We start from the raw sequence: 27,667 nt of genomic DNA, 5'->3' as shown, positions 1-27,667 counted from the left end.
TCCCAAGAGTGGCCAGCTGTGCATCATAGTAAGTTGATAATAAATTTCTAAGTTTATAGTAAGCCTAGTCAGAAAGAGCAGTAAGGGGCTGCTTCTGAGAGACCAAGAACTCCCACAGCCTCCTCGATGCCTTTGAAGATCTAAGCCTTATTTGTGGTCTTGTCTCTAACAAGAGTTGTGGCATGTTAGTGAGCTTTAAGCTTTATAAAAAGTAGAAACATTTTGTTCTATTTGTACCCCATGAAGATTTTTACTAGCTAATAATACACCATATAATGAAGTTACTGTTTATTAGGATTGTCTTTCAATATAACACGTTGTTTTTTCCTTTCATTACCAGGGAGGATATTTAGGTCTATTAAAGTCACTTTTTTCCCCTTTTAATTTGATTTGCCTCTGTGGAAACTGTGTTATGTCTTTAATCTCATGTGTTTCCTTTCCATGACTGTACTCTGCTTCTGCTTCCCCCCGCCCTTGGGGCAGGGGGTGTGTCTTAAAAGCAGATCTCTCACTCACCAGTAGCTCAGAGACAGAGGGGACAGCTAGGGACAGAGGAGGGCCTGGAAAAAGGTTAGGAGTCCTTCTTCACTCTGTACCTTCTCTCTAAAACTGACTAAAATCAGGCAAAGCCTGTAACTGATTTTGGAGGGGTTTGGAGTAGGTCTTATGAGCTTAAGGAAAGCCATCAAATAGAGTGGGGGAGAGTAACCTAGAAAAATTTGTGCCTTGGGTTTAGATTCTCTTGTAGACAAGAGGCACTGCAGAAACTAGCCACCAAAAATTGCAGGATTAAGGAAAGCACATAGATGGAGAAGGAGTAGAGAAAAACTTTCTACATCTGAGAGAACAGGGAAGTGAGCTACGGAGAGCTGGTGAAACAATGGTTTTGGGTAGCAGGGCTCTTCATCCCTTCTCATGTAGCTCACTTGCATAGGGAAATAGTCTCTGAACTTGATTAAATTGCTATTCCAGCCCTTTTGTATAATCAAAAGCTCCTGGTACTTTTGTTGTGTGACATTCAAAGAGCTCTTCCTGAAGCTTCAGAAAGTCCAATAAGGGCCACAACCTGGCTTTGGGGTCTGAATGTTGGTAACAGAATAATTCAAGCTGAGAGCTATATGTAATTCTGAAAAACAGTAAATATTTCTCTTTGTGTGTGAAAGGCTAGGCGCTTTAAGAGTTCTTAGTTTAGGTACATCAAATGGTATTTTGAGACTTGTTTTTATAAGAAGTGCATACTTCATAATGACAGAAAAAAAATACTTAAAATCCCCACATTCCCCATCTCTAGGAGCAGTATTCATTCCCAGGGCAATGCCCACTGTTTCCATCATTAGATATTTACCTTTTTTGGACCTTTGTGCATAACAGAAAGCAAAGTGTGTTTCAGTAACTACTTATGTTTTAATCATCAATTAAAAGCGTTTTAACTTGAGAAAACAGTAGACAAACCTGGAAATGTATTTTGTGCCTCAAAATGACAAAACAAAAAAGTAGAGAAGTGAGCCTCCAATTCATTGTCACACATGTTTTTCATTTCAGGTTGCTCACAGTTCACCAAGTCAAATTAATTAAATCATGTTCAGTTGTGGGATGACTGAAGTTTACTCTGCAGTGTGTTAAAGTCAAAACTACACGAAAACCCCAAACTTAAAAGAAATGTTTTTTGAGTCAGGATAAAATGTGGGGAGTGTGCAGCAACACAGAGTCCTCTCAATTAGTTAGTTTTTGTCAGCCCATGCCTTTTGCTTGTGCCTAGGACAAGCTTCAGAGAGTAAGGTGGGAAACTTTGAGTGTTAACTTTGGGTAGCTTTTTCTCTCCTTGTCTAATGCATAAATCAGCATTATCCTGAAGCCAAACGACAAAGGACAACAGAGGGGTTCTAGATTTCAGCAACAAAATGTTGCATGTATTAATCATACAGCTAAAAGGTACAAAGTGCCATTAAAAAAAAAAAAAAAGTGTGTGTTTGCTATTGGAAACATTTAAAAAACAACCAACCAACCCCCAACAAGCCAAAACCAACCAAACGAAAATCACCTCCAATCTGGGGGGCTGAGCTTCTTGGTAAATTTGCAGGGTTGTCATGGTCAGCACACTCTTGAGTTCTGGTTTACTTTTCCTTGTGCTAAATAATCTTTGAAGGAGCAGTTTCTTTCCTGACTGACTGGGGAATTATGAAACCTGAGTAATCTGTCAGTAGGGAGAGGTTCCTGACACTGGCTTGCCTACTTTAGCTAGCCTGTGCTTTTTTTAGATTAGATTTGGGCCAAACACAGTTGTATGATAGTTACGATACCTTTTGAGCATTGAAACCTCCTCATTAATGTTTGCCAGATTCTGTTTTGATATGATTTGGTGATTCAAGAACTGGTGTGTTTAAAATAAAAAAGTCATTCTCTGTGATAGTTGCTCACAAATAGAAAACAAACTGTCACTCCCCCCATCCTTACTGCGCATTAATCCATGGTTGCTGTCTCTGGCCTGGTGAACAAAGTGTTGGTCTGTGTTTGTCTAATAGCAGTACCTCAATTACACTTACTGCCGTGTCCCTTTGTTCTCATTCTTGTCGCAGGATTACGTGCATATTTTCTGCATTGTCTGGCTGCTCAGAGCACCTTTCATTTCCTACATACAGTATAAATCAATTGGCACTGTCTCAACTGCTAAATGTTCATCTAGCTGTCACAAGAAGGCATTTACTAGTTCCTCTTGCATTTTTTTGGTTTGGCCAGTCTTCTCATAACGATCAGTGCCATTTAGTAATTAACTACAGTTGTTTATTTAGGAGAATCAGAACAGAATGTGTTAAAAAAGTATGACCATTGGTCTGCCTTTGGCAACATGAGCATGTCTTAGTGTTACTGTGGTTTGTGGCCCAGGGATTCTCGTCTCCCTTAAATTAGTTTTTTACAGCTATAAAAGGTGATCTGAGTTACAATGGCATAAAACCTGCATGGGAAGATCAAGCCCTGGGCCCCTTATTTATTCCGTAAGTCTCTACTTATTAACTTGTAATTCAAGAATGAACATGTTACAAAGAAGTACCTGAGCTAGTCCTCCAGCATGTATAAGGGTTAAATCAGGCATCCAGGAACAACCAGGCACCAGCAGGCCATACAGAGCAACCACAGAGTATGGCACAGAGTAGAACATGTATGCCAGCATCTGCATTTTAAACAGAAATATTAGTTGCTTTGCAGTCTGAGGGAGATGCATTTAAAAATCAGCCAGCTGCTGACTGAGGAGTTGTGACTATTCAAAACTACACTCCTGGCAGCAATGATTCCCAGGCTTTTTTGCAGCTGTGACTTCTTTGAGAAAAGAATTTCACACCTGGATGCTGTTCACTGGATCCAGCTACCCTAAGGCCTCCACTACAGCCATCAGGCTGTTGTCTCTCTGCCCCATCCAAATCCACTTTATCCCAGGACATGTTTTTCTACCCCTTGCCACCCTGATACCATGCCAATAAGCATGGCTTGTCCTAACTTGGTGTCCAACACAACATCGGTGTCCATTTCTCAAGCTCCACTGCACTTTCAAGTTTGGAGGTGGGAGATAGATACACCCAAGCCACCCCTTTCCCAGAAAGAACTGGTCCAGCAGAGATATTTGGATTCTGCTCATTGCCTCACTTGTCAATCCTCTCACCACTTCAGGCCCTGCCCCCATGCAGCAGCCAGGGTGACAAAAGAATGGCAACCTTGCAAACACTGCAAAACTAAAGCACAACATTCCCTCCTCTGCAATGCTTGTGTAAACAGGGTTTGTAAAAAAAGTGTCATGTTTCAAGGAGTGTGTCACTGGTGACAGAAGCATAACATAAGCTTAAGGAATCTAGTCCTTACTACACTCCTTTTTGCTCCATTATTTCAGACTGAAAGTCTACTTAGCCCTTCTAAGGAAGGGGAATGATCATAAAAAGCATGCAAATCTGTTTCATGGGATATATTAAAAGAAGCCTCAGTAATTAGGATGTGTAACTCTAGGTAACTGATTTGAATCCAAATTAAGTTTATCACAACAAAGAGTTTACTCCCTGTAATGGCTGTAGTAAAAAATATGAAATACCATTTCACTTGCCATGAACAAATGCTTCCCTTATTGATCTTGTCACCTATGAAACCCATGGCTTCATCTTTGTGCCAGTTAACAAATCACTTCTTAACACTCTATGCTCCACAGTCAATGCTTTACCTGAAGCTTAGGATAGGCAGCAGGATCTTTTATATAAGGCTCGTGAAGTTGAATATATAGCCGGCAGAGTTCAGCAGGGCAATCCAGAGCAATCTAAGAAGAATTTTTAAAACTTCCCGTGAACAAAGAATTCGTTCTAAAACGAGCTGACCTGACACCTCTTACCAGCCCTAGAGATTCACTAGCGGTCTGCAGCACTGCTACCCTGGAGTCTTGCTCAAAATCTATTGCAAAGGTGATCCATTTGATCACCCATTAAAAAGCTGAAATGCAGCCTCCTCTCAGCTCCTGCTCAGAGGGTTTGTGAGGAAATGCTGACAGCCTGCTTTAAAGATTGTGACTGGAAGAGAATTCCAGTCAGCTGGCTATGCTGTAGTAAAAGTATAATTGCTATTGATTTGCTCTGATAAACAGACTTTGATCCCAGCAAATGAACTTTCCAATGGAAAACTGCTCAAAGAGTGGAAACTTGAGGTTAAGCACCCAGTTTTAGGATAGCAAGCTATGAATGTAGTCCAAGAAAAGAGTTGCATTGTGGCAAGGTAGCAGTGGAGAGCAATGCAGAGAAACAGGGCTTAATTAAAATAATAATAATTTTTAAAAAGAGAGTAGCAAAGGAGAGATTATTGGATTTTACATTCCTATAGAAAGAATAAAGTTCCCAATAAACATGAAGAGACCCAGTTGCAAAAGTAGTTCCTTTTCTTAGTAGCCCTTAAAACTACTACAAAAAATACTACTCTAAAATGAGTTAGCAATCTGTGTCAACAGCTGTCACTAAGTGTTTTATGGCAAGGCACCGCCAATGCCTAAATTACAGGACTGAACAGTAAGTTTTGCACAACTGAATTTCATGTGTATTTTTCATGTGTGACTTTGAGGGGGAAATGCAAAGATTTACAAACAGTGGATATTCCTCCCTGTTCTTTTTCAACATGGGCATCCAAGAAGCAGCTCTGAGTGGACTATAATGGGTTATGTTTTATTAGCTTCTTCACAAAATCATGGTTACTGCAGCTTACACAGAGATGTTCAGTTGATCTCTGTATGTATAAGGCCAGTAAGCAGTTCCTATTTGGTAAACGAAATATATAAGGAAATGACCACGCTCTCAAAATCAACAAAAAATTCTGAGGAATGAAGTAGGACCGTAGAACCAAGCGGGATTGCAGAACCAAGTTACATGTTAAAGCATGAGATTAACATTTCCCACAGCGAAATTACAGGTAAAACAGCTGATTAACCTGCATCAGGAGTGCTCTGAAGTAGCATGATCTATAAGAAATAAAGCAGTCTGTGACGAGTTAGAAGAAAAAAAAATATCTGAGGCAAGTTTTCAGAAAAACAGCAGAAGATGAGAGAGTAATGTGAGCAGAACTATGAAAGGACAATCTGCGCTAGGTAAATAAAATGTTGCTTGGATACTTATCATCTCCTCTTACTGGAATTATGCTAGACAGGATCAGATCTACAAATCGAGCAAGAAGGCATTTGAGCTCTGTTCACTGAATGATACACAACCTCCCTTCTGCTTAAGACAGAAAATGCTTTCGAGCTGACAAGGACTAGATTTACCTACTACTGGATTTATCTACTTTGAGCATTTTCAGTACTGATTCATTCCCTCAGAAATTTTAATTCAATCAATTATGCTTAAAAAGCAAACATTTTTTAAAAAAATCAGCTCTTGGTAAGTAGAAACAACATGTGGTGTTCAGGTCATGTGGATCATTTTTTTTTCAGGTGGAAATGTTCTCCTCTAACTCATGCAGTGTAAATTAACTTGGTTTCCTATATAATTTTAACTATGCATCTCTGTTTAGAAAACCATGAATACAGATTTAATTTAGTTGGTTTGTTTCCATGTTCTTGGACATACATAAATAACACCAGATCAATGAAAACAGTTTTAGGTCATGCTGATCCGCACTTGGGATGCTGTTTACTCTTGTGATTGTGCACCTACTTTCTTCTGAAAAACATACTTTACACAGGGCAAAATGGAGAAGAAAAGCACCACTAATTGTCGTAAATAATCAAATTGTCCTTAATATATCTAAGGCCTATTCCAACCCTGAAGGTCACAGGATTTCCCTTAACCAAAATGTACATACTTTTTCACACAGACACAATGATTTCAAATTTAAAAGTTTGACTGAAAATTAGAGACCAGAATATTAAAATATCTTCAACTTACCATGCCCCTAAATATGCAAAACCCCGTTGCTAGAATGAGGTATGCAGCTAACATTAAATCTATTGGTCGTCTTAGGAGTCCTTTCTTCTGGACTTCCTGAACCACCTGCAACACAGAACATGTTTAGTAAGTACATCCCAGTTCCACATGACATGTATTTAACTCCTGATCAGTCACTACAAGAAGGCTGAAGCAGTGAAACATTATGATAGAAGCAGTTAGTTCTCAGTTACGTTACCCTATTTACCTGCTGTTTTCAGAGACAGAAAGATTTCCACATCTAAAAAGGTGATTTCAGACTTTATAGGATGCAGTGAGGAAAATTAATCTGCATAAACTCTAGAAATGGATGCATCCAACTAAAGCCACTTCAATACAAATTAGTTTACTTTCGAAGCAACCTAAATCAAATGAACACTAACTCTGAAATCACATGAGGCTGTAAAGCAGCATAACTAACTTCTTCAAAGTTGTGTCTTTTGTTAATTGGAATGAATTCATTTTCCTGAATGGCCCTATGGAGAAAAGCTTTGGAAATGTAGGTTTGTCTCAAACATTTGAAGGTGAATCTAATACACTTTGTAAAAGTGCTGTTTGGAGGGACAGCAAAATGAGGGTCCATTTTGTTATTGACAGTGAATGCTGGTTTTCAGCAGCCTGTATCACTATTGAAATTAATGGAATATCACTGGCATAAAAGAAAAGCTTTTCTGTGGCCAGCTGAGTTCTCTGAGTTCAGTGAGCAAATAATGTATCTTAATATGTAATGCAGAAATAGAGAATGAACTGTGTGTGTGCATATGGAGCATGTGGAAAAGCCTCCTTTCATTCTTTTATTACTGTATGCTATGGATTCCTCTGATGGGCACTGAAGTGTTTCATCGCATCTGGATCTGTTCTGTTCTGCGTCTCCTTTCCTCAGCCTTAGAACAGTAATCCCCCCACCGCACCACAGGGGCTGATGTGAGGGATTCACACTCTATGGTAGCAAAGGCCATATAGGTATCTAACATGGAAGATGGCTTGGAGGAACCAAAGTCATCTCTTTGCCTACACGGTAAAACTTACAGGACCCATAGAAATGATTTGAGGTAGACTTTCAGCACTGTGTAGTCACAGACAAAATTATAAGCACATCAGAGTATCTTTCTGTAGTTCAGAGGGAAAACTTCCACATTTTTATGTGTTGCTCATTTCCTCTTCCTTTTTATTAGCAGTGTGTTGGCATGCAGACAGCAAAAGAAAAACCTGATTTCCTTCCTGTTATACACTTGTGGAATTGTCTCCAAAGCACAAAACAATAATTAGGATGTAGAGGCAGTCAAAAGTACTCAGGATCAAAATACTCACACTAAAGTTATTGAAACAGGAGAACTGATCTTGCAAGCACAATTCCTGAGTAAGAACTGCAAGATCCAAATTGTGGTTTAACAAAAATAAGGCTATCTTAAACACACAGGCCATCCCTTTCACAGAACTTTTTCTTTTAAAGGATCTTTTTCAGGAAAAAAAAAAAGTGACATCCTTCTTTGTTTTTCAAACACAAATAACAGGCCTGGTTTGGTAGTATGGTGTCACTTCACATTATTTAAAGTACTATTGTAGGAATGTTTATAATATTACCTGCAAAGAATATCTACATTCTACTATTTATTCCTATGAAAGACAAAAGGCCTCCCATGGCTGCTGAGCTGCAAGTAATTTTCAGATGTAGACTACCTAAAGATAATGGAAAGTTGTAAGGTTGATTAATATATTTTCTTTCATTTTTGTCTAAGTATGAAGTATATATATATATATATATATGTATCACTGCTCCTATCAAAAGGTATATTAAATGAATGTGCATATTTACTGTGATCACAAAGCTACAATAGAACTTTGTACTTAGAGGTTTTGGAGACAAAGTCAATATTAGTGGAAACAACCTCTGGTGCAGTACCAGTTTGTGAAATTGCCAGAGTAGAGAAAACGTGCACCTTTTTTCTCTATGCACACATTTATGCAAACGAAATGAAAACGCGAAGCTTAAAAGAAGCAGAAGCAAGAATTTGCAACAGTAAGCGCTTTGCTGACAGACCTCAGCTACGTAGTCATTTTGCCTTACCCTTCTTTTAACACAGAGAAGTCACATCAATACACGCTAAAATGGATTACATGTTAAGTACACTGACTGAGTAGAGATGACCTGCCACAGGTTTCCCATTTATTGCAAACAACATTGAACTCTGCACACATCTTGCCAACCCTGCTGTTTCTTTTGTGTAGCGAGGAAGTGTGTGGGCACGCTTTGCAATCTCTCTCACTTCCAGGAAAAAGCTATTTTCCATAACTTCTGAGAGGCTCCTTACACAATCAGTTTTAAGGAATTAGGATAATCTTGTGTGCTGCCCATAGAAGTCAGTCCCTTCAGAATGCATGTGCAAATCTGAATGTATGTGTATTAATTGTGTTAATGAATTCTAAATTAGATCATTAAACTTTTCTGAGCTGATATACTTGTAGATAAATCTGCTGGGCTTTGCAAATACTGCAGCACAGCTTGGTTTGATTCTAAATGAGGGCATAACTCCATTCCTCTCCCATGTACCCTCCTCTGTTAGAAAACACCCAGAACTTGATTATCTCTTCTCTGTCCCCACAGTGATTTTTTTTTTTAATTAACTGGTTTATAATAATATAGCAATGAAGACCTTGGCCAACAGAATATACCTTGCTTCCATTGCTTTCATCTAAGTATTTTCCTATATACTTGCACTATCATGTTTAACAGCATTATTACACTTTCTTTCTAAATCTTTTTCCAACTCTGAATAATGATAGCTAAAAAAGTTCAATTTTACAGCTAATTGCAAATGATCTATTGAAAGAGAACTAAATCCTTCCAGGACTTACAATGATTAGCTAGCTGATTAGTAGCATTACACACAACTATTTTCTGGAAACAATATTTCATTTAGGACTGAGTTGTATAAAAAATGAGGAAAAATTAATGAGGAGTTGTGTTAAGATTTAAAGGTATTTTAAGGTATACAGTTATTGAACACAGGTGTTTATGTTCAGATATGGAGCATAAATTAGCTGTGAAGATAAAAGAAGAAATTACTTAAGAAGGCTAGGAGGTCCCAGTGAAAGGAATCAAGGCTTTTTCTGTGACCTCCTGATTAAAGAAGTTTAGGTTTACAAGAAAGGATTCACTAAGAAGTGCAATGTTAAATTTTCAGATCATCAGCTTTTTATACACTCTCCTTTTGAAATAAAATTTAAAGACTAAGTTTCTCTGGAATATGTACCAAAGTAAAATATCAAACTGAGGTAAGCAGTTGAGCTCCTGATAAGCCTAGGAGACATGTCTGTATTTCAGCAAATACCTAGTCCATCACGTATTTTCTATAATAGCAATTTCTGTGATGTTCTCAGTACTAGGAAAACAAACTGAAACCTTCATCCATCCTCCATGCAAAGGATGTTCTCACTAATATATATGGCAAAAAATCACCATCACTACCTTTAACTACACTTGACTTCTCTACCCTGATGACTCTTAAGAATGTGTTTCTGGCCAGAATTACTGACGCCTTTAAATAAATCAGCTCAAATTGCTTTGGGATGGGACATGTGGTTTCCTATAAGCCTATGCAGGAGGGCAGAAGAGGGTTTGGCACCTGAAGTCTCCCCTGGTTTGCCTTTCATAGGGTTTGCCCTAAAAGTGTTGATTCTGTAGTGGTTCTTCAAACTTCAGGTGATATTAACATCTGTCTATACCCCTCTTTCTTACTGAAGAATCATGGGTGGGTGGCTGAATGTTCTCTTTCATACATTTCTGGGAAAATGTGTCAGTGCATCATCTGCTGTTATTCTACGCCATAGGCTATGCCCTGGCACGGTGACTGCCTGTTAGCTATGGAACAGGAACTAGCTCCTTCATCTCTATGTTTTCAGTTACAGAATAAACCTGACTGAGACTCAGGAGCTCTTGTGATGCAAAAATATTAACTGATTATATTACTTACAACTGATATGGTGTGCTGTGGCAATAAACTGGCTTGCTTATAGCAACAAAGAGTTAAAGATCTGTTCCGTGCTTTGTACTGCAGGTTGGTTTTTTTTTAATAAAACAGTGCATAAACTATTACTGCATACGGCCCAACTACTAAATTCAAAGGCAAGATTTAAGGAGCTTTAAGTAAATGTTATTTTTACAGATTTTTTTTAATAAGTAAAAAGGGTGTAAATAACTTTCACATCAATTAATGTACAATGTCTCACCTGTAAAATCTAACATTGCAGAATGCACATACAAAACATTATTAAATTACATGAAATCTGTAAGTCATCTGCAGAAGAATACTTTCCTGCAGAGCTTCTATAAGGATTTTGTGGTGCTTCACGAAGCTGGTATATGTCAAGATTTTCATCAGCTAAGAAACTGAAACAGTCAGAAACTGAATAGATAAGAGGGTAGTAACAGAATTACCCTGAGAAATGAGTTCTTTATATGTGAGTTTCTTTTGCTTTTTCTTTATCCCACCATAATGAAATGGTCCTGCAGTATAGATATTTTTACAGTATCTACCCCGCCTGGCAGCGATTGTCGTAATAAGTGAACAGCTACAGTACATTCCACGCTCACAGAGGGACCTATAAAACTCACTAGAAACAGCAGGCATATTTCTGTTTTCCTAACAGTAGCCAACACTTACGTACAATAATATTACCTTGACTGGAGTGTCATGAGTCACTGAAGGTTGGTTATAAATTCGGAACCCAGCCCATATGGGAAGGCAAATATATGGTACACTTAAGAAAAAAGCAGGACACACTTTTGTTCCGTATTTGCCTGTTAAAAAGTAATTATAAGATGTATGAGAACTTGTAAGCTGTGTTGCAGAAGAGCTAAAAAATATCCTATGTAATATCAAACCTGAAGGAGCTATGGTAATGTAAACATAAAACATCAGAAACCGCTGTTAAAGTGACACACAAATCTTGTTGAAAATCATGTGCTTGATAGTAGTAGAGTCACAGGTGACAGAGAGCCTCGCAGACAGGAAGCCGTTTTGGAAATTAGGGGTTTTTTGAGGGGACAGGAAACCATCTCTGTCACTGCAGTAGGTAATCCTATAGGATGAGACAGCTTTGAAATCTCTTAATGGAACCTGCTTCAAATAGAGACATCATTCTTCCAAAAATGGAAAAAAGGAATGTATCTGATATAGCATTTGTTTTCCAAAGTCCTGATTTCTCCTACAGGCCTGTACTAATGTTTGAGGAGAAAACATAAATTCAGAGAGCTATCCTCAGCCCAGGTAAATCAGGAAAAACTGTGTCTTTTACACTGGCTACTCTCTTATGCCAGAAAGGAAGGGAGAAGGCATGCTCTCGAGAACAAGTTTCTCAGCCTTCCCTAGAGGAAAGAGGAAGAGATATTGTCGCATTAAATCTGCTGACTATTTTCTCTGTGGTGCGTGTGTATCTACAACGGAGGGAACTGGACTGGCCCCAGGCTGCACCATGAATATTCCTCCTCTGTCATAAAAAGCAGGGCTGTAGCAAGCTTGTCTAAAGCTGTCCACAGGATTTGGACACATGAACGTTTTCCTCAGTTGAACACTGGTCAACTTCACATCCTTTTAAGCTTTGCTAAAAAGGAAAACTTCAACTGAGGGATGTGGCACTCTTAAAGGACCACCAGTCAGTAATAATGATGTAAATTTTTTTATTACAATTCTCAACCTCTAGCAGCACAGCTATGCACTGATTTATGTTAGAAATCCAGGAATGTTAAATTTATTTTGAAAATAGAATCACATTTCACTTTTAAAGGTGATCTGGATGCTTCTTGTAAGGTGCTTGAAAGTCAGACTTAAGTAAATTGTAAATTTCATGCAAAATAGAATTTATATTTTTTATGATACTAAGAGACAGTTATTGTCTCATTGCTTAAATTAAACCTAGTTTAGATGAAAGCCTTATAGGTATAATAAAATACTTTTTTTTTTTTTTTACTTGAGAACAATGTAAATTGAAAGGGGTTTTTTTCCTGGTCTCAATCTTCCCCTCCTCATATTTAAATTTTGAAATATATTGCATCTCTTTACTGATATTCCAATTCCTGTTTCATATAATTACAGAAAGGAACCAATACTGCAGTAAAATACAAATAGCCTAATGTTGAATTCAGAAAATGTTTCACAGGAAAAAGTTAGTCTCATAAATTATGTCCTTACCCACAATGTTTCCAGGCATAAAGACAATGATGCTCATGATAATTGAACCTAGCCAGTAAAGGCCAATGGTTCTATAGCTTTGTCTGTTTAAAAAAGAAAAAAAGATATAATTATTGCACCACCCCTAAAAATCCCCTAACCCAAATCACCCTCAAATATTATACTGATTGCCATGGTCGTATCTTAGTAAGTAAAGGTTTTAAAATCTGTACAAGTCAACACTGGATTCTTGCCTCTGAGAGGGGGATATGGAGAAATCCGACATTCATGTGTGAGAAGGTTATCACACGAACAGTACAGGATTTGTGCACGCTTAGGTATTTGCCATTATGTTTCACTCATCTGAAGGCTGACTGCATGATTTTGCATATCAGATTGTACAAGACTATCAAATAATTAATAATTAATTTCATTCTGGTAGTGTTTCTGTTACCAGTGGGTACATTAGCCTCTGGAATTTAAGTACTTCTTTTCTCAAACTATTTATTCAACAGCAAGAAACATAAGAACCTCTAGAAATAACCATTTTCTCTTAAACTGCATAGTACTCTCTAAAAATGTATGAGAGAACATCATCATGCTAAGCAATCCATTACTCCTATCATAAATGTTACTTAATAAAAAAAAACAAAGGTTTTACACCCATGGTTTTAATGTACATCCTCTTAAAGCTTTCCTTTTAACTAACACAAAGGATTCAGAGGGGCTATGCTCTCCCCTGCAGAGTGAAGAAGAGACACTACAAGTCAGTGGATTTCCTGGTCTTATTCAGCTGAGAGAAAGGGTAACTTGGTGAGATTTCAGTTCCTGAGAGTAATGAAATTTTAATAGTGTTGCTTTGGCCTAAGACATGAAACAGTCCTGAAAGAAAAATCTAAATACTGCAGAGAAAAGAAAGCCCTCTGAAGGTTATATGAGAATGCAAGCAAAATAAAGAGTACACAAATCAAAATTACTTACTCCCATGCAATAGCTGCCACCATCAACAGATACATCAGATAATGAACAGAGCCATCCCAATAGCAGATCACATGGCCGTATGCGGTGTTCAGATATGGTTCACCCTAGGGAACATTTATTTTAAAAAAGGTACAGTGATTAGAGGAAGAATAACAAATTATCAATTAATAAAGAACAGCAGGAAACAATTTCAGAAAAGTAACTGATGTTCTTTCCACCCAGGGGTACAGTTTTTGACTGGCAATACACATTTCCAAGCACAAACCTGATTTAGGTAGGATCAGGTATAACTAAATCAGTTCTATAGTTGCAAAACAAGGTGCAAGATGGAAGGGAAAACTCCTATGTATGACTGTCAGCATTGTTCTGCTACATTATGGAAATATTACTTTTCCATACTTTAGTGATAAAAGCTACAAAATAAAGATACATTTAACATGGAACAAATAAAGATATATTTAGCAACCTAGAGATCTACAACAGCATTGAATATATTGATGACAGGGTATAACCTTGTAAGGTCCAACTCATTTCACACTAAAGTTCATGGAATCTTTTCAATGACTTCAGTGACTTTCATATGAAGCTCTTACTGAGCTATTTTTGGTAGATGTTGCTATTCAGCAGCCAACAGATTCTGCTGACTAGGTATCTGGCATCAGCATTTTTTAACTCTACTTTAATTCCTTTCAGTAAAGTGATTAGGCAAAAATACAGGAGAAATTTTGTTTCCTTCTTGGTAACACATTTAGGTACTGCAGTCCTCATCCACTCCTGAGTGCTGAGTACCTATGGCTTTCTGCAAACATGTACAGTCTGTTCAGTTCCCACCAAAGTTAATATAGAACAGTATTACTTCAACTAAATGAAATAACGTTGGAGCCTGAAAGGTATGTCATTTTTTCCAAATGAATAGGTGATTTCAAGTCAATGAAGGTTTTGTCCATAACAATAACAAAACAGGTCAATCACCAAATTCAAGTTGCCCTTTTTGAATGTGTTAGTGGCTGTTTTTTTCTGTGACAAATACTGTATCAAGTTATTCATAGTAAAGATTTTGTTTACATTTGTAAGCCAAACAATTATTTACCTCTCTCAAGTAATGAGTCATGAATCCATCAATAATTCCATCCTGTTCCAGTCCAATTATTAGATTCACTACACTGGTAAAGGCAAATACAGCATAAACTGTAATAAGATAAAGCGAAAAAAAATTAATAAAGACTTGGAATCACACTGTTACTTCACAGTCCGATAAATTCAGTTGGGCAGAGATCTATTGAACTAGACACATCTACTTTGCGGTCACAGATATCTAGCACACAATATGGCTTTCCCACATAGCTTAATATTTTTAATTAGTGGTTAGTCAACAAAATTCTTTGGAAGCTCTTCTTAGGAATGTGAAATTCTGTAGAGCTGTATGCACAGCCTCCATGGAAAGTCAGTGTCTGCAGAAAGGGCTGTGTAGCCTTTCAAAAATCTTGGTCACACAAAGCAGACGACCTTGACTGTAGTCATCCCTTGGAAAGGAGAAAGGACAACGAAAAGGAGGCGGAGAGGGAAATGTGACTTGCCATTTTTGGAGGCGAGCAAGGCTAACTGCGCTAGCCACAGCAGTCCATAGGAGATCTATCTGGCAAGTTAGAGAGTTACTCCTTTGAGACAGGAAATTTATTTGCAGTAGGTTTATGTTATTTATTTCCTTTGACTTCAGTGTGAACACAGAGTTCCCGGCCTCACGCAGAACACTGGGGACAGATGCCTATGAGTTGTAGTGAGGAGGACAACAGAGGGCAGATACGGGTGGTTTGTATGCTGCTTTGCCTATCAGCCCATCTTGGAAAATTTCAAAAGACAGCAGTATTTTCTCTTCTAGATTTTTGCTATACGGTAATCTAGATCTAAGGTTTCCTTTTAAAAGGTAATCAGTATCTCTATTCTTTTATGGCAAAGTATCAATATAGAAATGTTTGCCTGAACCTGCAGATAGCCTAAGCCAGGAGTTGGGGTGGTTTGAACCTTCTTCTCTATCACAAAGGTGAGTTAACACAGAAGCCTATTCAAAATGGGAGAACTAAGGAATTCAATCCTAGGAAGAACCAAGCCATGGAGGCCATTGATCCAAAAGATCCGAAAATCCCAAACGAGTCCACTCAGGATGAGATACGTGTGAGAGGTCTACTGTGGTGCTTAAGTCCTGCTACAAGGAGGATCTTAACAGAGCAGGTATGACCGTATTTCAAACACTTTCACAGCCCAACTCGAGTGTTACCCTTTTCAAATAGGAGGTCTGGCTTGTCCCTAAGCTGGATCTCCTATTTGAAAAGAACAAAAAGGTTCAAAAGCATTATTTCTCTTCCCTTTTCCCCAGTCTATCTGTCTTTCTTGGCTCCTTAGCACCCCACCAGACTGAGTTCTGAAGCCATGCCTCAAATGTTCAATCTGAAATAACCATCATATATTATCATTTATATAAATTAATACTTTCTGAATTTAGCTTCATTGTTACCAAGACATACCATAAAACAGCGGGTCTTTTGGTGGTTTTCTTTTGACAAGAACACGAGCCAACAGAGCAATAAAAACCAGAACCAGCAATCCAACTGCAACAATTGCCCAGGAACTGTAACAGTATTAAAAAGAAAAAGAATTTAAAAGACAGAAAAAGTGATAGAATTTTGCTTCTTCAGCTTTTCTCACCAGCTATCCTCAAATGCACATACTCTTAAAGTAACTTCTAATACTTTAAAAGGCTGGTTTTGAAGTCTGTCGCATAGTCTGTCATAGTATTCATTTTATAGTTTTGCAGAATTTATGTGCCTGTCTTTTCACATGTGATTATCTAAAAAAAGAAAATACGAAAATAGCTAGATAAACAACATATCCAGGAGTCTAGATTTGTCCCACTAAAATCAGTTTTCATACTGGTATCTGCAAAAATAAACAAAAATGATGAAAAACTTAAAAGGCCAACAAGAGGTGAAAGTCACAAACACAGAGATTTCAAAGCCGCAAAGGATCATTAGGGACATTTAGTCTAACCTCAGCAATAAATTATCTACTCAGGAAATTACATATTCACAAATAAAACAAATAAGTCCCGTGGTATAGGAGTAGCAGTGTGGAGCACCTATGATGGATCTAGGTTTAATTTCCCATTTTGGAAGTGTGACCGATGGTCTCTCCGGCCCTATAAAGCAGGATTGCTTGGGGGGCTCAGTAACTGGCGCACGTGGGCTCAGCAGAAAAGATCTCTTCTCTGAAGATGGGGGCTATAATGTCAGTGCATGGGAAGTGGTGATGGAGGAAAGCACAAAAATCTTTGGCACAAAGCAAATCTATCTCCTTCCCCAAGAAAACGTGAGTTAAGAAAATCAGTTTGAAATTGGTTTAGATCTCTAAGTGCGTAAATTGTATTTAGATCTTTTTAAGACGGACTCTCCTTCTCAGTCTTCACTTCTGTGCTTGTGAACGGGAGCAAAAAAAGGAGGGGAAAGTTAGGTAAAGTCCAGAAGCACAAGCTAAAAATATTTGGCATCTGATTTTACACATTGTACCGCTCTGTGTATCAAGAAAACAAACTGTGTACCAACAAATAATACTGTGACAATTTCAGCCTTAGTGAAACTTGACTTAAAATTATTGCAAAAAACTTGCAAGATCAAATATTTCAGAATATATACACATATACTGTCTGAGTCAGGATGAGCTGCATAAGCTTGTTGATTTATTTTATGGTTTGAATCTTCTGCTAGTCTGTTTTCCCAGTGATGAACTTCTTCATACTATTATAGCTGTTAATATTGCAGTGACTTTTCACTGAGGTCTATCAATTTGAAATAAGTATTGGCAATGACTCAAGTAAGTCAGCATGTGTTATTCAGAATTTCTCTAAAAGTGAGAAACAAAAAATTAAGTTATTGGCCAGGAGGAAGAAATGAGGAAGGAACAGATGTAGCAAAGCCTTAAAAACGTTTAGCAAATATTTGTGCAGTAAAGTTGCAAAACACCCCAGGCAGTGAGACCACAAAATACCACACGGACCTTTAAGTACATTGGGTTTTCCACAAGACCTTTCTTCTCTAGACCTGTGGTTTATCCTGTGATCCTATTTTTCGGCAGAGCAAGGGCATATTGACATTTTCAGTTAAAACTCGCACGTCTTACAGGGTGCCTGCAGCGTGCGGCTCGGGAGCCTTCCGAGGCTGGTGAGTTCTTCTTTTTAAATAGAATTGGATTTTGTTCGTGAATGCCTTGACAGGGAGCCGGCGGGAGGCCGCAGAGCCCCGGGACAGCCTCCAGCGCCCGCTCCCCCGGGGCTCACGGCACGGTGAGGGCGCAGCTGCCGCGGGGCCTGGCGATACCCTGCGGGCCGGTGCGTCCCTTCGGCGTTACCAGCCAGCCCCCGCGGTGAGCCGCATGCGGGAGCGGCGGGGACGCCGGGACACGCTTCAGGTGATGAGAAAGCAGCGGTTTTGAGGGTCCTGGCGTGGGGTCCTGAGCCAGGAGCCCCGCTCGCGTCTCCCCGTCTGCATCCCGGCCCGGCTCCCCTTAGAGGACGCGGGCAGGACCCGGGAGCGCGTCTCCGCCTGCCGCCCGCGGCGAGGCCCGACCCGCGCCCTGCGCTGTCCCGCTCCGCTCAGCCCCGCGGCCGCCGCTGCCCTCTCCCTGCGCCGCCACTAAAAATACCCGCTGGGCTCCCCTGGCCGCCCGCACCTCCCTCACCCCCGCCGCCCGCTCCGCTCCCCTCCCCGCAGGGCGGGAGCCGCCCGGCCTCGCCCGCCTCACCTGCCGCTGGCCGCCAGGCAGTTGAAGAGATACGTGACGGGGATGGCGGTGAGGGAGAGGACGAAGACGCCGGTGGCCGCCGAGGCGCTCATCCCCGCGGCGGGAGGCGGCAGCCGCCCTCTGCGCCCCGAGGCGAGAGCCGCGCCTTGCCCGAGGCGCCGCCTCGCCTCAGCCCTTCACGCCCCGCGGAGGGGCGCTCGCCCGCGGCCCCGCCGGCCTCTGCCCGCCGCCCGCCCCATCGCCGGCGCGCGCCCGCGGCGGGCCGCCCCTTGCCGCCCCGCGCGGGAAAGGTGAAGTGCGCCTCAGAAACCGGAGCCCGCCCGTCGCTCCCCCGTTGGCTCGGAGAGGGCCGTGGGGCTTTCCGCCTGCGCCGGGGCTCGCCCCGCTCCCCCTCGCCCCTGCCCCGGGGGCAGGGGACTGCCCGAAAGGCGGGAGTGGGGCGTGGCAGGGGAGCCTAGCACCGCGGCGGCGGGGAAGGGGGCTCCTCCGGTAACCGCCACGGAGCGACAGCGGCGAAATGCCAAGTGGATGCGGTACCGGCTGAACTAAGCGTTGTGAAAGAGGCTTCGCAGGTCAATTGCTAACTAATGGCGCTGCAAGGGATGGCAGGCGGATGCAGTTGTGTGCGCGGTGTCCCTTCGGAAGCGATCAGTTTTGGTGGAAGGTGGTAGATGGAAAGAGGTTCCCTGACCTGACTGGTGCAGGAGTCTCTCTAAGAAACCCCTAAGAAAAAATTACTCATCGCTTTTTGCATCAGAATTTAGCTGGGTTATTAAGAACAAAGGCATTAGCATTTTAAAAATGCTTTAATTATGAACTCACCTTTTCCATTTCAATGTCACAAAACGTAACAAAAATTAGGCATATGTTTGAATTTATCCATCAGCATTTTTTTTCCTGGCTTCAAACTTTATTTATACAGGAGTATCAACATTAAACTGGCAGTGTGCAAACAAAGGTGGAACGAGACTCGTGTGCAAGGGAAACGAATGAAAACCACTATTCCTAGAGGTGAGTAAGCATTTAAATCCGGGACATTGACAAGAGAGCATGATCAGCCTGTGTTGCATGGGGAGAACCAGCAAATGTGTTTCTAGCCTGCCAGGCAAGCTCTTTCTGGTAGAGATCAGGAACTATTGACGCTGCTGTAAAAGCACCTGTCTGCAATAACGGGCACAATTCCGATTCCCCCGTGTTACAACGATACAAAGGAGGAGTGCTAAGGTGGCTGAGGAAACAGGGCACCTGTTCCATCAGGGAGAGGCTGGAGAGCTTGGCATACGAGTGCTCTCTGTAAATACTTGAGGAGTTAACACCAGGGAGAGGAAAGAACTCCTTAATTTGAAGGACAAAGCTGTGAAGAAACTTTAACTAGTTTTTGGCTATGAGCATTAAAGGGTCTTCAAAGTCTTTTACAATAAGAGCAGTGAATAAAAAAAAAAAAGTCCAGTTTTAAGATGTTATTTGATAAGTTTAAGCAACAGACTAATTGATATGATTGCAAGAAAGGAACTCGATGACCTAGAACGTATCTATGTCCTGTACATTATACACAAACAAATTCTTGTATAGTGAAGTTATTATTTCAAGTGAGAAAGGTCTAGAATCTGGCCATAGGTATATGAATGGGTTAAACCATGCTCAACCAAACTATCTGGTAAAAACATGATGCAACTCCTAAAAGGAATTTAGTCCACCCAAGTGTCAAAATTGCCATTGGATGAGTCAGGGCTAAATTTACCACCTCCAAATACCTACCTTTCAATGCACAGCCGGTTTACTTCTCAAGCTTTCAAACGTATAGGCTGCTTATTTGTACGCAGCTGCCACAGTGCAGTCTCAAGATTCATGCCTCAAGCTTCGCTTCTTAGTTCCTGTGTCTGTAAAGTCAAATGCTATATAGAAAACGTCTTCCTTACCACTCTGCCAGCATATTCCACCACTGATTTGCATCAGGCTTGTTAATCAAGTCCTATTTCAGCTTCTGAGTAGAAACTATGAGGGCATACCATGTGGTAGGCACGTAGCAGCTCCCCTGTACGGGGTGCATTGTTTGAGTCTATTGTGTAGAGATCTATCAACTTGTGATTAAAAAAAATATAATCACCTGGTAGCAGAAAAGACATGTGGATTCTGGTATTCCACACTTTCCATATCAGAAATCTTTATTTCTAGTAGTTCTAGAGGAAAAGAGAAAACTTGCTCTGTTAGCATAGCCCAAACCCACTGGCCACCTTCCCCAACAGCAAGTAGTTCAAAATTTGGCTTTAAGTCAGAGATTAAGTGAAACAGCAAATTATCTTATTGATCAAACAACACCCTCAGTTTAAAAGCAGGAGTCCTCAAAAACTAACACATGCATTTCTTGAAAGCTTTAAGTGCTCTTCTAGGGGAGGAAGGGGAAAGAAGAACTTCAACCATATGTACCACCACCCTCTATTCACATGTACCAGAACAGCAATATAAAAATGAAGGTAGGAATAGGGTGTCTTCAACAACTTAATTACTAATCAAAGTAATTGATTAGTAATTAATTTCACACTTACATGAAAGCAGTGTTGATAAACTGCTGTCACCAGAGAAAGTATAACCTCCCAGCTTCCTGTCACATGCTCAATTATATTCATTTATTAATGCTGCAAAAGCATTTTTTCTTTTTCCTGAATTTTATAAATGGTAACATCATCATGAGGCATGTGGATGCCATCACTTGTAGAGAACCATACAACTATTTAACTATTTAGCAATATTAGATGTCAGGGTAAGATTGAAAACCACGTATATCCTACATAAACTGCAGTGACGCTTAGGAAAGCAAAATGGAGTAATGAAAACATGAAAATTAAGACTCCTTCCCATGCAGAAATTGTCAGAGGGTCATATTTATTGACAACGTGATTCCTAGAGTTCTGATCTTACGTTTCATTTGATAGAGAGTCCCTTCAGCAGCACGGTGTCAAAAACAGTGATCCTTCACCACACTGTAACGTTCCTGTGTCAGAAACTACATGATTTCTGTCTAAATGGCCACTTTTAAATAGACAGCCCAAGTCTTTCTCAAATCACAAGTATCAGCCTTCTGCCACGTGACAGATTCCTCACTGGGAAACCTACCACCACAGCAACAAACCAGATCCCTTTGTATGGCCCCTTGGCTGGTAATACTCAGCTCACAAGCAGTATGCTTGGGCTGATGTTTGCCAGCTTCTCCATTAGACCATTACTGGATCAATAATCAGTATTTATAATACAGAAGATATTTCTCTTCGGTCTCTCTAATAAATGGCGACAGATTAGTCTTGATGTCAGGACTAAGGCAGCATTTGTAAGTGTGCCAGCAAAAGAATACTGTGGAGGACATAAAAATGCTTATTTATTAATGGTCAGCTTCCGCGTAGGAGGCTTAACGGGCTGTTAGGTCTTTATGTCTACTTTTAGTCTGGGAAACAGCTCTGATCTTTAATAACTGCCTGTTAAATCCTAACAAATTGTAGGGCTTAACATCATATTGAGACATAGCTGATTTTATTTTAAATCAAAGAAATGACGTTAATCTATAAAAATATAGGTAGGTGAACCTTAAGCAAGCACATGAAGATGAATGCAAGGATTAAGAGACGCTATTTATAGCTCATGGAAGCATTGCTCATGTGTTCCCATACGGCTCTGCCAAGCAGCAAGCTTCCATTGCATTATGATGCCAGCTACCAAATACCATCCTGGTACAAAACAACTCGTGTCATTCAATTTTTATGGAACTAAGCTGATACATTCTTGGGTGTACTTCCTGTGTTTGCAAGTGAGTTTTTAAGGCAAGAGGAGTCAGTGACCAAGAGTTCAGATGAAGATGGATTAAAAGGTGAATTAAAAGATGAATTAAAAGCTTCATGTTTGGGACTTTTGTTAATTTGCTGAGGGAGCAGCTTAGACCACACATAACTGCAACCCTCCAACAGCTTTAAATCCAACCCATTCTGTTCCTGAATTTGTTGTTAGTTGGGGGCCTAAGACCTGATAAATGATGCTGTATTGTAAATCACAGACTGCGTGGTGCACCAGAGACAGTATCCTGCAGTTTATACGGTATGCACTGGGGGTCAGGAGGCCATGTGCTAATGATCTGCTGAGTATTTGGGGGGGTTCTCCAGCAGCTAGAAGCATGCAAAGAGGAATTTGTGATTAGTGACCATTCCACTTACCAAATTATCAGTACCACAAAAATGGAGCTGCTTTTTGCGCTACAGCCTGTCTATTCACCAATGAATAATCTTAAGGGGGAAAGAGACATGTCAGAGTAAAATTAATAGGCATTACAGTAAAAGGGAGTATGTCAGTTGTACTATTTGACTTAAACTGTAAATGGCAAGAGTGTGGCTTCTCAGTAGGAATCTTGTTAACCATGTGGAAATTGAACTGCTAGCTAAACACCCTGGCAGAAAGGGAGGAAATGTGCGCTCTCTCTGGAACGCTGCCGTACCTACATTTAGCAGGGATTGAAAAGTAAATAGCTTCACAAAATAGTCACTGCTCAATCATAAAGATATGCTGGTAATAAAAGAATTTCCCCTCCTTTGCTTCTCCAGCTATGCAGTTACAAAACATTTTTAATTATTTAAAAAATACATCAAAGTATGAGATTTTTCATAGAACCAGCCATATCAGTATTCGAAATTATATTTAAAATAGGTATGTGGTGAGTAGAATCTTCAAAGGCTTAATTAATTGGGTTTGGTTTGTAATTACTTTCAGATAAAAGCTGTGAAGAATGTTGCTGTTGCCATTTGTTGTATATTTTTGAAATACAAAAAAGTGCAGAATGAAAACAGAAATAGTTACCACCAAAACTGGAATGATTAAAAATTTCCAGGTGATGTTTGAATCAGTTGTACACATCTCTAATTTTCACAGAAATATTTTGATTTATGGCAACAGGGTACTGTAAGCAACGATTACAATATATTAACAGAAATTAATGTAGAAATTATAAGTATTATCACTAAAAACCAGAAAAGCATATTAGTATAATTGAGGGCACAAGAGACATAACAACCTTAATACTCCAGGACAACTAACCAACACAGCTGAAAATGCACAATAAAGTGCTTGCATACAGGAATTACTTGTAGAAATTATTCTGAATTTAAAAATTCTGAGAAAGTTGCATACTTATTAAGGTCAGTTTTAGACTACGGTTGAATTTATAATAGAGAAAAAAATACCAATAGCTCTGGTTTTGGCTTTTTTATCAACATTATATAGGCACTTTGCAAGACATAAGAAAAAAACATAATCCCTGCCCTTAGTGTTCCTCAGTTCTGAGACTCAAGTGGTTTTCTTTGCATGCATGGATCCAGTGCTCCAAAAATGCAAGGTCACATTAGCTGCAGACCCCACATCACAACAGTACAGGTTAACACAAACCAGAGAGAATAAAACAATAATAATCACAATAAAAAACCCAAGGAGATAACTTTATTATTACTTGAAAGCATTGTTATTACAACTTTACACATCTGAATAACTTTAATGCTACTAGTAATTCAGTCACGGGAATGGTAATATGCATGTCTGTCATTCCTAGCCATGGCATGGATCAGATGTAGGGGATTTTAAGAATCTAATTCAGTGTGGAATGGAAAAGATGTCATCAAATGTCCCCAACCAGGAAGTTTAATTAGAAACAAATCTGTGATTTACTCTGAATTATTCTCTTCCCTCCTGAAGCAGAGAAAGGATGCTAACCACTTATGAGAACAATCGCTAATCACTGTAAAAGTATGTGCCAGCTCAAAAACTCTGATCATAACAACAAACAGCTCCTTAGAACATACACAAAGCTGAGTTCATGTGAGGAAAAGAAGGAAAGGGAGGAGAATTTAAATAACTTCAGGAACAAATGATTGAAAACAATACGCTTTGTAACCCAAACCCTTTTGATGGCTCTCACAGAACTGGCCCCGTTTCACTGGCAGGGAAGGCCAGGGCCGCTGGGCAGGCATTCAGGCATTCCTGTGTCTCTGGGACATCCCTGGCATCACAAGTATCTCAGAAATCCCTGCAGTTTGATCAGGACATTCTCTGGTTCTTTTTCCATGTATGTAAACCCACTTTGTCCTCTCTCTCCCTGCTGGCAGGTAAAGGAACCTCAAAACTCAGCAGAGTTCTTCCTTCATGAATTTACACAGCAAAAAGGCACCAGGTCAGCACGAGCTTGCGCAGGCCATTGTGTAGACCTTGAAAGTGAGCTGCTCAAAAGTGCAGACACTCCCTGACCTTCTGTTTTGCTGGCTAGTGATCAGGACAACCTTCACAGCTATATAATATAACACTGTTGAACTTTTGTCTGCAGCCCTTGATTTGTAGCCATTCTGTTACATAAGATCAAACAAAAAGTTCTTCGGCCAATCTGCACTGCTTATGTTAGGTAAATATCTTTCTCTTATATTAATTTCTGCTATATTTCCTAGACAAAAACTGAGGGTACTAAGAAAGTAAACAACAGGACAGCATTTTAGTGACATTCATGTGTAGCCCCTTTTGGGAAAAGCATTGTGTATTATTTCTGATCTGGACTGGTGAATACAATCCCATGATATCACATTTAAAAATGGCTATGATCCACCTACTGATAATGCCAAAGGAAAACTAGCTGATTTTTTTTTTAAGAGGAAGCTGGCACAAAGATTACAAGGTGAAACAAATGTCTGAGGCTCATTGTCTACACGCAGAAAAGCCCAGTTTCCGAAGGAAACCCGTTACTTAATATGTTCTTAGCTCTCACTTCCAAAACTGTTTAAATTGGTGCATTTGGCTGTTAGCTGATCAGATCTGATGAGCATCCAGGTCACATTTCTCCTTTTCTTTGTCTCCTTTCCTTTGTCTCTTTTCCTGTTTTTCTTTTTTTTTTAGACTTTTTGATTTCTTTCATCTTATTTTTATTTGTTTCTTTTTCCTCATTTTCTCTCTCAACTTCCTTTCTCAGCCCATCTCATAGATCTTTCCCATTTTTTTCTATCTTGCATAGCTTTGTCTTATGATTAATTTCTCATCCCTGAAGCTACCTTACATACTCTGCCCCAGCCACTCTCCTTTTAGCTCTTTGGCATACTTTTCCCTCTTTTTTTCCTTAACCCTCTTCCACGCTTGTTAACTTCCTCTAGCGTGTTAATGGCGATATGTTCACTTTTTACAAACACAGCTCTCTCTAAGCAGAGCAGTCATGTCTGTTGGCTCTCAGCTGACAAGCTAACCTGTGAGCGAACACAGAGAGGTAAAAGCAGAAAGACAGCAATGAAGGAAACTCTAATACCCAAATCATCCCATGACTGAAAAAAATACCCCCAGAAAACTATTTATTTGTGTCCATGGCATTTCTCTCATTATTTTTTTCCATCTCCGTCCCTAAGCTATCGGAGGGAATCTGGGCTTCTCCCGCTTTCCTTTCTTTGCCCACCTTGAGATAAGAAAGTGCAAAGGTGATACCTTCATTCTTGTAAGTCAGCAGTATGATTTTATATTTTAAATATAGCCTCTGTGCAAAGCTACTTGCTGCTTTCTGGTTGGTATACCATGTTTTCTTGTGCCCTTTTCCACTATAGTTTACCTCGCTGAAATTGCTTCCATCTTGCTTAAGGTTCTCCAAAACTTGTTCTGAGAAACGGAACACATTTGCTTGGTCTCAGTTTTGTCCTAATTATAAACATAAATGCAGAGCGGTGACATATTCTGTTCCTCTTTTAGCCACACGGTTCCATAAATGCTGACAAGTCACCTATGATAAATAGCTTTCAGCTCCATGATTTAAATTGCTGCTGTATTTACAGCAACACTCCAGTAGATGGCAAAACGATCTACCTAATTTTTCAACTGACAGTGTCTGGTTTGACAGGACTGTGAAAACCTTTTTTTTTTTCTTTCCCCTTTCTTTCCCAAAAGCTACCAAGATAGCACACTAAAAATGATCCTATTTTGCGTGTCAGAATTTGCCAAATTAATTTACCACCCTACATTCCCTGGTCCAAGGACCTTAAATTTGATGGCTTTAGGCACAAAATGCGCTGCCTCTCTGCTGCATTCACTATTGCTAGTTTTGCTTTGTTTTTTCTCCTCAGAAGTTTAAAATGTGAATATAAATGGATTTATTTTGTATAAGAATTGTAAGGTACACGAGCCCAGTGTCATTAATGTTTCAACATTATTTCAGAAATAGTTAAAATAGGTGATCAATCCTTGTTTTGCCTGTTACCGTAAGGAGTCGGGTATTACAAAAGTGAATCTGCATTTCTCGTGGCTAAGTAGAATAACGGCAAGATTTATTCCATCCACATGTAACGATATAAATTTCCCTGTCACAGTGCTGTGTGGTCTGCGCGACTGGTTTTCCCCTCTTCGCGGCTCTGGAAGCGCATTCCCACTGCACAGGCACTATGAGACGCCTTTATAAAACTAACAAGTGTCACAGATATAAAACACGGCCTAGAGGGCCCAGCCGCCGCCTGGAGGACCGCGCTCCCCTCCCCACAGCCTCCTCCCCTACAAACTGAAGAGTCCTAGCCTTTTTGGTCTCCTTTCATAAACCAGCAGCTCTATCCCCTTAATCATTTTATGTGGAAGACCATCAGCCTGCAAACAGCTGTGCTTTACTTGAAGAGCAGAGGATTCGCTTGGGAACGCTGCATTGAGAATAGTTCCTGCTATTAAGATAAAGGAGCTTGCTTTTAAGATAAAGGAGCCGTGACCAGTTCACAGGGCCCTTTGAGGCATGAAAGAAGTAAACGTGTTGAAGGTCAGTTCTGAACACAGAACTGAAAACAAGGAATGGTTGTTATGTTTTGAGCCCAGAACACTGTGGCTTTTCCCAGAATGGGTGATGAGTGATTAGCGTGTGAATGTTGATGTCATCTTGAACTGCATAGTCCAGTTCCTGCATTGTAACATTTAAATAGGGCTGTTTTGAAACATAGAGCTGGTTATGGAAATAGCCACTGTATATACATATGTGCCTATAAGAAAATGATAATGTGAAAATGAGAATACAAGACTTGTAATGATGTTATTTTATCATTGGATATGCTAATACTAAAAATTAGTATAAACTAAGGATTATCTGTGTGCAATGTTTTACAGATTGCATACAATAATTTGAGGAAATTGATGTATGTATACAGTATTCAGCATCTTGCAATATGTGCTATGTAGTAGTAGAACTTCTTCACGCAAAAAGTCCTGTACACAAATCCTTCCACAAATTATAGTAAAGTAATAATTTGAGAACACAGGAAAAAAACA

The 27,667-nt window shown here is 39.8% G+C and overlaps 1 protein-coding gene and 1 long non-coding RNA gene across 6 annotated transcripts in view; one reads left to right on the top strand and one right to left on the bottom strand.

Moving 5' to 3' along the window:
* TM6SF1 (transmembrane 6 superfamily member 1) overlaps window positions 1-18,804 on the bottom strand; it is a 20,807-nt gene extending 2,003 nt beyond the window's left edge. The window contains exons 1-9 of one of the 4 annotated variants that reach the window (XM_068409850.1): window positions 18,380-18,803; window positions 16,111-16,214; window positions 14,679-14,776; window positions 13,589-13,692; window positions 12,629-12,711; window positions 11,117-11,238; window positions 6,399-6,503; window positions 4,202-4,294; window positions 3,050-3,169 (exon numbers count right to left, since the gene is read on the bottom strand). In XM_068409850.1, the coding sequence (XP_068265951.1) occupies window positions 3,050-3,169; window positions 4,202-4,294; window positions 6,399-6,503; window positions 11,117-11,238; window positions 12,629-12,711; window positions 13,589-13,692; window positions 14,679-14,776; window positions 16,111-16,214; window positions 18,380-18,471 (921 nt within the window). In that variant the 5' untranslated portion in view covers window positions 18,472-18,803. Of the gene's footprint in view, window positions 1-3,049; window positions 3,170-4,201; window positions 4,295-6,398; window positions 6,504-11,116; window positions 11,239-12,628; window positions 12,712-13,588; window positions 13,693-14,678; window positions 14,777-16,110; window positions 16,215-18,379 lie in introns of all 4 variants that reach the window. The other 3 variants (XM_068409852.1, XM_068409851.1, XM_068409853.1) reach the window with 3 other exon arrangements.
* On the top strand, window positions 18,656-27,667 carry LOC137668405 (uncharacterized). 2 transcript variants are annotated; one of them, XR_011048936.1, is made up of 4 exons: window positions 18,656-18,951; window positions 19,302-19,390; window positions 24,514-24,803; window positions 26,734-27,667. It is a non-coding gene; the product is annotated as an uncharacterized lncRNA (long non-coding RNA). The 2 variants fall into 2 exon arrangements; XR_011048935.1 differs by lacking the exon at window positions 24,514-24,803.

Source organism: Nyctibius grandis, chromosome 11, assembly GCF_013368605.1.
Source record: "Nyctibius grandis isolate bNycGra1 chromosome 11, bNycGra1.pri, whole genome shotgun sequence".
Taxonomy (NCBI): domain Eukaryota; kingdom Metazoa; phylum Chordata; class Aves; order Nyctibiiformes; family Nyctibiidae; genus Nyctibius; species Nyctibius grandis.
This window is presented reverse-complemented; position numbering and strand designations above follow the sequence as displayed.